This window comes from Podarcis liolepis (assembly GCF_965112155.1).
Source record: "Podarcis liolepis genome assembly, chromosome: 3".
NCBI classification, from domain to species: Eukaryota; Metazoa; Chordata; class Lepidosauria; order Squamata; family Lacertidae; genus Podarcis; species Podarcis liolepis.
Genome location: NC_139557.1, coordinates 42,771,079 through 42,782,998, shown reverse-complemented (window position 1 = coordinate 42,782,998; position 11,920 = coordinate 42,771,079). Strand labels below are relative to the sequence as shown.

The 11,920-nt window shown below is 45.1% G+C and overlaps 1 protein-coding gene across 3 annotated transcripts; it reads right to left on the bottom strand.

Moving 5' to 3' along the window:
• Positions 1-426: 426 nt before the first annotated feature.
• Positions 427-10,738, bottom strand: TPBG (trophoblast glycoprotein). 3 transcript variants are annotated; one of them, XM_083493943.1, is made up of 3 exons: positions 10,552-10,668; positions 7,927-9,365; positions 427-2,843 (listed from the first exon to the last, which is right to left on the bottom strand). In XM_083493943.1, the coding sequence occupies exons 2-3, from the start codon at positions 9,045-9,047 to the stop codon at positions 2,837-2,839; spliced, it is 1,128 nt and encodes a 375-aa protein (XP_083350069.1). In that variant the 5' UTR covers positions 9,048-9,365; positions 10,552-10,668; the 3' UTR covers positions 427-2,836. The 3 variants fall into 3 exon arrangements, with proteins under 3 accessions (XP_083350069.1, XP_083350067.1, XP_083350068.1); XM_083493941.1 differs by lacking the exon at positions 427-2,843 and having other exon boundaries at positions 4,383-9,365; positions 10,552-10,738; XM_083493942.1 differs by lacking the exon at positions 427-2,843 and having other exon boundaries at positions 4,383-9,365; positions 10,417-10,643.
• Between the last annotated feature and the right edge of the window lie 1,182 nt (positions 10,739-11,920).

Below are 11,920 nucleotides of genomic sequence, written 5' to 3'. Positions count from 1 at the left end.
GGATCTTCTAAGTTCTAAGAGTGTTTGGCTGAACATAGTTGGAAGCCTCTGTGTGATCAGGAAGCTTGCAATACCAGGGTTCCTGATCATGAGGTTTGTAAAGTGGAGCAGCTACCTGCCCTCGCATCTTCAAGCTCCACACCTTAAGAGGGTTTAGGGCCTGACAGAAAAAAGGATCATACGTCACTTGAGGCAGCATGTTTGCACCAGAGATATTAAACAAAAACCACCTAGGCCGCAATTCCATTCTCAGTTTCCTGAGAGGGAGTTCCACTGAACTTGGTAGGTCTTTGTTTTGAATAGACACGTAGTCGATTGTACTGTGGTTTGGACTCTACTGCACTTCTTCATAAAAGGTAAAGCAGTGTAAAAATAAAAGACAACCAAGTCACAGTCAGAAAAAAACACACAATTAGGCTGCAACCATTCAACCACTTGCAAAATTTACTTCTAAAAATAACTCCAACAATCTATCTGTAAAAGTTATCAGCAACAACATGCAACAGGCAACAAATATTTTATTTCTATTACTAAAAATACATTTAATTCAAAAGTACAATTCAATGTAACCCATGAAGTGGCCCATTCAGGAAAGTGATTATAAATATAGCATTTCTACTTTCTTCCATAACCATCCTCTCACACATTTAACAGGTCCACGTCTTAATATTATTACTGCACTTTGCATGTACAAGAGTTTCTCAATGAACATTACTTAAACACTTAGAAACTCTTTTAGGACTATATTGGCATTATCAGTGTCACTTGGTAGTTGCAGCAACTCAGTGTACATTATCATGCATAGTTTTTAAAGGGGTACAAATGTTTAAAAAGACACACCATTTCACAAGCATGCTAATCAAAAATCCAATCAATCCAATTTCTGCAAAACGTGAAGAGGGCTTTGGGCACAAGCTCCACTGAAACGAACATGAGCTGTGTAAAACTACGTTCATGCAACTCCCATTTCAACTGGCCTTTCTTGTTTGTTCAGTCTTTAAACAACTTCTCAACTGCATTTTTTTAAAATTAAAAAATACACTATTTCTGAAGTATACACTTTAGGTTAGAAAGTTATAGGACTTGACTGGTACATCTGAAAACAGAAGAGACCTGCAAGAGCTGATGAAAGGCCTATTTAGGCCAATTTTCGGTTACCCAGCAACTAGTCACCAGGGTCACCATGCCTATGGGAAGACCACAAGCCGGACATGAGTGCAATTGTCATTTTCTGTTGCCCCCTGGTGAGTGAAATTTGGAGGTAGGCAGATTTATCCTCTATTAATATTTTGCCTGTTTTTCAAGCAATACATGTCCAGGTCCAATGAAACTAGAGAAAGCTTGGGTGGGCAGAATTATGTGCCAGTCGTAACATAAACAGAAGAAAAATAAGGACAATAAAGTTTGCAGTTCAGTGCCCTTAAACATTCATATTAAGACAGGCAGAAGCCCTACATATACTTACCTGAGAATAAGCCACACTGAACAGTAGTCACCAATATTAGGCTGCACAGGACTTAACTTTATAATTACTTTGGACATATGCCTGGCTCATTAATCTATGTAGGAGACTTCATGAATACTCTAAATTAAATGCTCCACTACAGGAGTGACTAACCTATGGTACGCCCAGCTCCTCTCAGCCACGGCCAGCATGACCAACGGTCAGGGATGATGATGATCAAGTGTCTTATCTGTTCTTTACCATAAAGTCTCAGGGCATGTGACTTCAATTTAAAAATGCAATTTTAAAATATGTTAAAACAATTTACAAATCAAAATAGGGTAGGCCCTAAAACTATGTATCATGGGCATCAAAAGGCCAAAGTAAAGAGGTGGACTCATGGAAGTGTAGAGTTGAAAGGGACCCTGTGGATCACCCAGTCCAAGCCCCTGCAATACAGGAATATGCCATTGTCTCATAAAGGGGTCAAACATACGACCTTGGCATTCTGAGCACCACACTTTGACCCAACTGACCTACCCAGAACCCGGAACCAATAGATATTGATGGCAGATGTCTTGTTGATCCTCTCCTCAGACAAGGTCCTATTTAGATGACATGTGCAAGAGGAGCAGTTTGCACATGAACATGAAAATGGCCTGCCATAAACCAACTGATGAAGAACAACATCCCAACTTTCAAGGGCTGCTTCAGTTATCTCATCAGGGCAAATTCTTATTAAAAAAATCTTTAAAACGCCTTTCAAAAGTGCATTATCTAGGCACTTCTGGAAAAGTCCCAGCCCTGCCTTTGCATGGTTGCTTGGGGATAAGGCTGCATATGATAGTGGCAACAATCACGGAGCCAAGAGGAGTGGTGGAAGCCCTTCTGAAGTATCCCATCAGTGAGCCAATTGAAGCCTTCCCCTTCAAGTAGTGTGACTCACAAGTCTCCACTTGTATTCTTCTCTACTGACTAGTCTTATTTAATGGCAGGTACAGTGCAACTGAAACTTTTGAATGAAAAAAAAATCCCGAAAGCATAGTTCTTTTTATTTTGTGCAAAAGCTCAGAGATGTATTGTTACAATTGCATCCATAAAGACATGTATAAAGTTTATCATCCACTCCACAGCAGGTCACACAACAGGTCAATGGTGGTGCTAGGAATCTTGTGTCAATCAAGTAATAATTATTTCAGTTAAGCATGTCGTAATCCTCATTGCTGATAAGGACACTGTCAAGGGCTCCTTTGCAACAGCAAAAACGAGTTCAGTCTTTCTTCTGTAGTATATAAAAAGTAACTTAGAAGCTTGGAACTGAGAATGTTCTCTTACCAGATCTTATTTTCCTTCATCACATGTACAGAGCTGCTGTTGTTGCTTGCAACCCATTCAGATGCTGAAGAAAGACAAAAAGACAGTTAAATTTTGATCCCATTGCTTTGGCTGAGCTTCTTAAATGCCGTGACTCAAGAGGAAATTAAAACAATATGCATAAACATTTAGCAGCGGTCAAGCCAAAAGCTTATCCTGTTCACTAGCAACCAGATTGAGGGTGGGGAATCAAATTCTGAGCTGGAGATTGAAAAAAATTAACAGAGAAGTTTCATATTGTGAGTTTATAATGAAACCTTATTAGAAGTCTAGTGCCACAAGGGTTTTATTTCTAAGTAGTAGAAGAGTCGAGGAGCATATGATGAACGGCAGAATCTAAAGGCAGTGTTCCTTTGATCTGAAAGGCTGAAAGATTACTAGAAACCTCTAAGTAGAAGATGTGGGCACAATCGCTGTGTGTAAACATGACTTCTATATGCAGTATCTATTATATATTATATCTATTAGGCAGCTCTAATTTAGACATCCACTTAGTAATCAGGTGGGTTCAATTACCACCCATATGCTGGAAAGCATATGATCAAAGGCTTGGAATGCAAGTCATTGGCATTGCTCTGGTTACAGAGGAACAAGCCTGGGGAGTAAGTCATAACTCAATAACAAGTTTTGCCTTGTTTTTGGCCAGGGCTTCTAATATAACAGGAGCCACCATTTCCATCAGTCCTCTGCTTTCCGAGACTATTCTGCAGCAGAATACACAAAAGGCAGAGAAAGCAAGGCAGAAGCATAGCTGGCGATGGATGCGGCTGCCTACAGGTTATTGGTGCAGCCAGAGGGACCCATCATTAGAGAGCTCTGTGCCTTTGCATTGCATGGAGTGGGCAATGTACACCAAGTGTGGCAAAAGACATATCAACTTTGTTGACTATAGGATGTCCCGTGAGCTACTGCATCAGCTAAGGAGCTGGTGGGTTCAGATTGCGGCAAAGATTTAATTTGACGATCCAGATAATGTCTACTAAATGTAAATAATTATTTGTCAAACAGAACAAGTTGCTCAAATGAATTGCATGCTCCAAATGTTACCATAGCTAGGCTGGATTCTAGTTGGCCGCAGATATATTTTTCAACTTTGTAGCACTGTGATTACAGCATCCAGTGCCCATCACATCACTGGCATAAGTGAGCATATAATAAGATCCACAGATTCTGATGCCTTGTAACTTAAGAAGCTCATTGTATTTGACAATTCCAAATTAGCAAATGAACCTGATTTAAGTTCCCCCGTATAGATGAAATGGTATATTTTCCGATCTATTAAAAAAACCCCACAACTCAGTCCCTTGCAGAACTGATGTTATACACCTTATAATCCCTTCTAAGCTCTGCCATCTGTCAAAGAACATTCCCTGTGTCAAAACACACTGAATAGCTACAGCATCAGAAAATACAAGCTCCAGGGGAAGGGGGAAGAGACGAATAAATAATTTCAAACTGTACTTTTTTTGCGTGGGAACTACAAATACATTTTGAGCTGCTATGGAAAATACCGGTATATGCTGTATATTGCCATTCTGCTTCATAGTGAGATTTTTTTTTTAAAAAAGGACCTCTGTGTTACTCCTCTAAAACATGCACAACACACTAAGCACAAATATCAGTCCTATGGCATGCCAAACAATTCTGGGTGCATATCATTTAGGAAACAATAAAATAAGCCCATGTGCCATTTTATAACGGATGCACAGCAAAGCAACCAACAGAGTGTAGCTCAAGTAAAACAGCAAAGTGAACAAGTTCTTTTATTAAACTAACATTGCAGGTTATTTTGGTTCCTTTTGAGATGGCCATTCTCACTTCAGCCAATAAACAGATACAAGAGCACTCTTTATTCATTAGACACTGTAAATTTGCTTGGTATTTTAATGGAAGACACATTTGATTCAAGTCGGTCTAAATCACGTATGCATTCTGGAGCACTCCACACTATTCAAAGCCTTCGAACAAGCTCATGTTTCACTGTATTTATTTTCAACATCTGTTCACATATGCATTTGTTTGGCTGGTACATGCTTTACATAGAACAATCTAAAATTTACATGACAGTATTGCTTGAGAGAGGTGTGGAACGGAAACCCAGTGGTGCCAAGTGTTCTCCGTAACAGTTTCTGAAAATAGCCCAGGACTGTCTCAGGAAGCATAGCAAAGCCCTGTTCTTAGAAACATAGATGTGTCTGTGAAAATCCCATAGTTTTTCAAACTGGCCCAACAAATACACCATTATTAAAATTATTTTAAAATTGGTACCTCCTGTATTCAAAAATTCAATTGCTCTTCTCATGCACTTGTAATCTTTAAGTTACATTTAGCAGAACGTGATTACAGTTAGAGGAATTATGTCTTTAAAAGCTAACAAGCAAATTGTAGTAGAGTTTCTATTTACCCCTGAGTCTTAAAATAGGGGGTTGACTTTTAAATAGGCAAGTGGGGGGAAAAAGCTTGAAGAGACTTAGCTTTACCTAAAATTAGGTAGGGACACTTTAAAAACACCAGAACTGAGGACAACTGTAAAATTAAGTTCTGCAGGATGCTGAACGATGATAACTAGGCTTCAGTCCCTATGCTCACCTACATAGGAATGAGAGCCATTAACACACTGGGATCTGTTTCCAAGTAAACATGCACAATATTGCTTTGCTAAGTTGTTGCAGTATTTTATCAGACCTAGCTGAAGTAATTAGATTTCACAAGCAAAACTAAGCATAGAACTTACTACGTGGATTACCAAGACCTGATAAAATAGCTTCGCTTAAAATTAGTTTATCAGAATTCTGTTAAGAGCCAGTTTAGAGAGCGGCATCAACATTCTGCGCAGTTTCCTTTTGCTGCTACTTAAGTTACTGGCCAGAAAGAGCAACATATTCACTTTTGTTTCCTGCAACCCTGCAACATCTGCAGCATCCAAAGTAAATGCAATTTCTGCTTATAAACGTGTGTGATGCAAATCATGTAACAATGTAAAAAAGAGAGCGATGCAATACATGTCACAGGTAGATTTGAAATTTGCCCCACATACCTGTCTCTGTATTTACAGACTTGGCTTCTTCAATACTGCCTTTGGATCAACACTGAGATTACAAGCGACTGCCCAGCCGCAAAAGCTAAATGCATTAATTAGAAACTTCCTTTTTGTTCTCACAAATGTGCAGAGGTGGCAAATGGGGTTCTCAACTGCACCACTTGAGAAACGCTAGCGGTGGGCTCACAGGATTGCATACTCCTCCATACCCCTAGCATAAAAAACCAGGCATTTTTTGGGAAAAGGCTGCTCCACGCTTACACACCCCACAGCGCCAATATGCCAGTTTTCTGTATGAGGGGAGTGAATCAAGCAGCACTGATGTGTTCGTGCACATTCACCACCGGCTTGTTTGCTGTTTGTGAGAACTAAGACACAACAATATTTATTTTCTAGCCAGGCTCCAACCCTGTTTACTTAGGAGTAAGCCAGTGTACTTAGTAGAACTTAGAACTTACTTCCAAGTAAGCATGTGTGGAATGTGTCTGTACGTGTAGTTATCACAGCAGCCTATCGCTCAAAGCTTTAAACACTTTACCCAAGAATAAGCCCCTTTCAGTCCAATTCATTTCAAAAAGAATGGGCTAAGCAAATGCATGAATTTCCCTCCCGCTGAAATCCACAGAACTTGTAAGATTATGGACAAGTACCTGGGAGTAAACCCTACCAGCCTATATATGTTTTTAATTGCAGGTGTTTTTAATAGTTGCATCACTTTGGAATACTTTGGGAAAAGCAATTCACAAATGAAATTAATACATTAAACAACCCACCCACTGGAACTTATTTCTGAGCAAATATACCCAGGATTAGACTGCAGGAGTGCATGGTTCAGCAGCAATTCCCACCAATTTCAATGACTGTCCTAAGGATCAGATTCAGAATTGTAGCGGCAATTTAATGAGCCCTCACCAGCAGAGTTATGGCAGTTGAACAGCTGCCACATTCTAGGAACAGGATATGAAAATCAACATTGCTTATCGAAAGAGACGGTTGTTTGCATGCAGTTTAAAATAAAGAAGTGCAAATCAGTATAGTTTTGTACATTCCTAGTCTCTCTGAAAGGTAAATGACAGCAATGGGGAAAAAAATGAATTCAAGCAAATATCTTAACATTTGAAAGCTCCACCATGTTTTGTAATGGGGAAATAATTTTCCCCCCACTGAAGAAACTGTGTCCATTCCATACTGTGCTTCATTTCCAGATCAGAGCATTAAAAACAGCAAACTTCAGCAAAACAAAAGTTCCTGTAAGAGCATTTATTGAATTATTTAAAAGTTCAAACTCAGTTCACATGCAGTTTATAGGGTCCCTCCCTTTTTAAAAAAAATCCTGTTTTCATGTAAATTGCAAACACTTGTACTGAGGTTTTCAGTTTCTCCCCGCCTACCATGTAAATTTGTCAACTATTTGCATGCTCACTATTTTATGTGCTTCTTTATACAAAGAACTCTCCTTTTCCCTTTTTAAAAAGGCATGTTCTAAATGTGCACTACAAGGATTCTTCACCGTTCAGGATGCATATAAGCAACATGGGTACTGATGGACCAAACATTTCTCCCAAAAGAAGTTGAGGCAGCCTTTGTTGAATCGTACTTTTTAATAAGCCCTCGTGGTTTGAGAACATCAGAGTGGGAGAAGGTGGAGGTGGGGGGAGTGAAAATGTCCTTTTCTTTTTTAGGTGCCAAGAGAGAGAGAGAGAGAGAGATGTTTCCAAGCAAAGGCTGGTAGCAAGTTGCAAAGCAAACAGGCAGGGAGGCGGTAGCAGCAGCAGCAGCAGCATGTTTTCGTACATACAGCCTGATATCATGCACAATCGACTGTGGATAATAATAATGGCAACTTGTACAGGTAGGCATAATTCTCTGTATGGTGCATGTCAAGTCTGCGATGCCTCGAAGGGTGTATGCCGGGAGCAGAAAGCACACACATTTCAGGGGGGTAAAGCTAAAGTCTACATTCCATGCATAGCTATTGCGCCCCTTGGCCTGCTTCCCTGCAACGCATCTTCAGACATCAGAATTGGAGCTGAGGTTGGTTAGCCGGGGATCTGCGTTGATCTCATACCTGTAGTGATAGCCCTCCATGTGGTCTCTACAGGCGTCCCTGATATTGTACATCCACTTTTTGATCCCTTTGCGGTTCAAGTACAAAACCAGGAGGAAAATGGCACCGATGAGGGCCAAGACTATCCCGAGGAAGACATAAGAGGTCTGCAGCTGAGTCTGGTTATCGGTCGGCTCTGGGCAGCTCAGCTCTGAAAAATCAATGGCCACCAAGGACCTGTTCTCCATCCCTTTGGGGTAAGAGCACTTGAGGGATGACTTGGCCTCCACCAGGTCACTCTCCTTGAGCCAGCTGACCATGTCCTCGATGCCACAGTCGCAGACCCAGGCATTGTGGGTGAGGTTGAGGCTGGTGAGTCGAGGAAGGCCTCGGAGCTGCAGGAGGGTGCTGTTCCTCAGGCGCTTGAGGGCATTGCCGCTGAGGTTGACGCTCTGGAGCTGACGGAGGTTCTCGAGCGTCACGCCGTGCAGACTCACCAGGGAGTTGTTGTGCAGGTCCAGGTGCTGCAGGCTGTGTAGCGCAGCGAACATGCCCTGGGGCAGGTAGAGCAGGGTGTTTTCGGAGAGGTCCAGGCGCTTCAAGTTGAGGAAGGCCTCTTGCTGAAGCAGCTGGGCCACGACGGTCACATAGCTGTTGTTATAGAGGGAGTTGCGCAGGTTCAGCTCCTCTAGGGGGCTGCTGGTGTTGCCCAGGGCCATGGGGCTGAGCTCGAGGAGGGAGTTGTCGCTGAGGTCCAGCTGCTTCAAGCTGGGCAGCCCGGCAAAGGTCCCAGCCTCCACCCACTGCAGGCGATTACCGCTCAGGTTGAGGCTGCTGAGTTCTAGAAGGGTCTCCGGGGGGAACGAGGCGGACGAGACGTTCTGGATGTGGTTGCCCATGAGGAAGAGGTTCCGTACATAGCGGGGCAGGCCCACGGGCACCTCCGTCAGGTTCCTGTTGATGCACTTCACCGTCCTGGCTGCCTCGGAGCAGTCGCAAGTTCCCGGGCAATCAGCTGTCTGCTGAGCCAAAACCCAACCAGAGAGGACCACCACCAGCAGCAGCAGTTCAAGCCACCCGGCTCCTCTCTTCTCCCCAGTTGGTGTGGGGGGTGCAGAGCCCCAAAGAGAGCACCCCAGCATCACCGCCTCTGCCAGGGGCTGCTCTTTTGTGGCACTCACACAGCAATTTCGTCTGCTTCGTGCAAGCTGGGGAAAGCTGGAGAATGCAAGCCTGCTAAGAGGTCAATCCCGGCACAGTCAATGCTCCTGGGAGAAGTGGGAGCAAAGCAACCCCCTCCTCTTCAGCGCAGCCGACTTAGATCGTGTGGCACCAGCACCAGGGTGTGAGCAGGAGCCCAGCCAACGATGCAGAGCAGTTCCTTCCTGTCTTGTTTTGTGGGGGAGCTCTCGGGGGCCCCCCAAAGTCCTCCGTTTGCTCCTTCTCACATCCAGCCACCCCTGAAAGAAGCCACAAAGAGAAAGTATGAAAGTCACGGAAGCATCGCATGCCAAGCCACTTTCGCTTGCAGACGCTCTCTTCTCCTTTCTCCAGCCCACCTCTACACAGTCCTTCTCGAAAGCTTTGCCCCTACTCATCCACGTCTAGCCACAAAACCAAGTAGAACTTGAGCATTACTGCAAAAGACAGTCTGGGCTTGTCTTTGATTTTACTACATTGTGAAATAGGTTGGGAGGGGGACACCTCACATCTGAAGAATTTTTAACAGCAGACCATGAGTCTCGCCTTAGGTTCATTCTGTCTCCTCCTCCTCTATGGAGAGTCACCTTCCAGCCAAGAAGAACACATGCAAAAAGCAGCAACTGTCTGAATTCTAGAGGCTGCAAACAAGAGAGGATTGCCACTACTTTTTATATCCTTCTCGCGATCTTTCCCAGGCATCTGACTGGACCCTGCTGGAAACACACCAACCCAACGGGACTTCGCTCTGGTCCAGTTTTTAAGCCACCTCGCCCCCCCAAAAAACTTCCCACCACTTTCCAAGGTCACATATTTCATCCACTCCGTGAGACCAAGTTTCTCTCCTGTGCCTTTTTAGAGACGTGACGTTTTAATCCGCACAGCTTTTTGGAACTACGGAACTACCCCCCTCTCCCCACCCCTTCAAAGCGCGCCTTCACCATCACGTTGTATAACCGGGCGATCTTGCAAGTTTTCTTAACTCCCGCCTCTGTTGGAAAAGCGGAAAGTCCCTGCTGCCCCTGGGCTCCTTTCTCAACTTCTCTCTCCCCTTCCACTAGATTCCCGCCAGGAAACCTCGAGATTCCGCAGAGATTCCACGCTCACAAAAGAAAATCCCCCCCCTCCCGCGGCTCCTCCACCTCCTTTTCTCCCTACAAAGACTCACTTTGAGAGTCCATCAATCCCATCGAATTTAGTTGGGCTTCACTTTGGAATCTAAAGATGCGCAGAGTCCGGCCGCGCGTCGGGTACCGAGCAAAGCGCGCCGGCTCTGGGCGCAGGTACAGTACAGACAAGATCGCGCCTGACCTGGATCCAATCCGGACTCGTCTCTCTGTCTGCTCCTTTTCCTGCGCGGATGGGCGACGAGGAGCGAGGTCCTAGCAGCAGCAGCAGGATGGGCCCTGCTCGCACCGCTGGCCGCCCCTCCCCGCGCCTCCTTACCTGGCTGCCTCTCCTGGCGCGCGCGGCTCCCTCTCCAGCCAGTCCCGTGCAAACTCCGCCGCCGAGTGCGAACTACATGGCGCAGGCAGCAACTTTCCCTCCCACTCCCTGGCCGTGCCTCTGGCCCAGCCTCCGCTGCCAGGAGAAACCAATGGCAGGCGCGGCCGCGGGGGAAGCCGCGCGCCACGCCCTCGGCCGACGCCGGATCCTGCTCGCCGCCGCTGGGCGCGCGGAGGCTGCTGGAGCCGAAGCGGCGGCCGCCGCCGCTGCTGGGCTAGTGGCGAGCGGCGTCTCGGGAGCAGCGTTCGCTCGGAAGCCTCAGTCCGTTTGGTGGAAACGCCTTCGCGGTTAGAGAAAGGGACTTGGCTTGCTTTTGTTCGCGCCACAGATTCCAGGATTGAGCCGTACCTGGCACTGAGCAAGGGCGCACGCGGTAGGGTGGAAGGAGATCTATTTGCATTACAATCCTAGATGTAGTTGCTGGTAGGTAGCCGTGTTGGTCTGCCGTAGTCGAAACAAAATAAAAGAAAATTCCTTCCAGTAGCACCTTGGAGACCAACTAAGTTTGTTTGGTATGAGCTTTTGTGTGCATGCACACTTCTTGCATGGACACGAAAGCTCATACCAATAACAAACTTAGTTGGTCTCTAAGGTTCTACTAGGGACTTGTGGCGCTGTGGGTTAAACCTCAGAGCCTAGGACTTGCCGATCAGAAGGTCAAGGTAAACGGTGTTTCTGTGCGCTGCTCTGGTTTGCCAGAAGTGGCTTAGTCATGCTGGCCACATGACCCGGAAGCTGTATGCCGGCTCCCTCGGCCAATAAAGCGAGATGAGCGCCGCAACCCCGGAGCCGGCCACGACTGGACCTAATGGTCAGGGGTACCTTTACCTTTACCTTTTTACGTGCTTATACAGGTACTCGGTGTTCTTTCTTTTCCCAAGGCTTCAGAACAGTTCTGAGGTTGATTTCCTCAAATTCCCCTGAAGTAACCTACGAGTGACATGACTGATTTCTCAAACTCTGTGACACTGGTTTTAATTAAAGTGTTATATACTTTTTTGATTTGTTTTGTTTTTTTACTCCTTAACAGAGAAGCCTCAGAGAAGTTCAGAAGTTGAATTGAATTGAGTAGTGCCTTAGGTCACATCCACACCATGGCTCCCCCCCCCCCCCGAATCCTGGGAACTGTTAAGGGTGCTGGGAATTGTAGCTCTGTGCAGAGGAGGGCAACCAAGATGATCAAGGGTCTGGGAAGCAAAGCTTTATGAGGAACAGTTGGCGGAGTTCCAGGTATGTTTAGCCTGGAAAAGAGGATACTGAGGAGAGATATAAGAGCCTTCTTCAGGTATCTCAAGGGCTGTCATGTGGA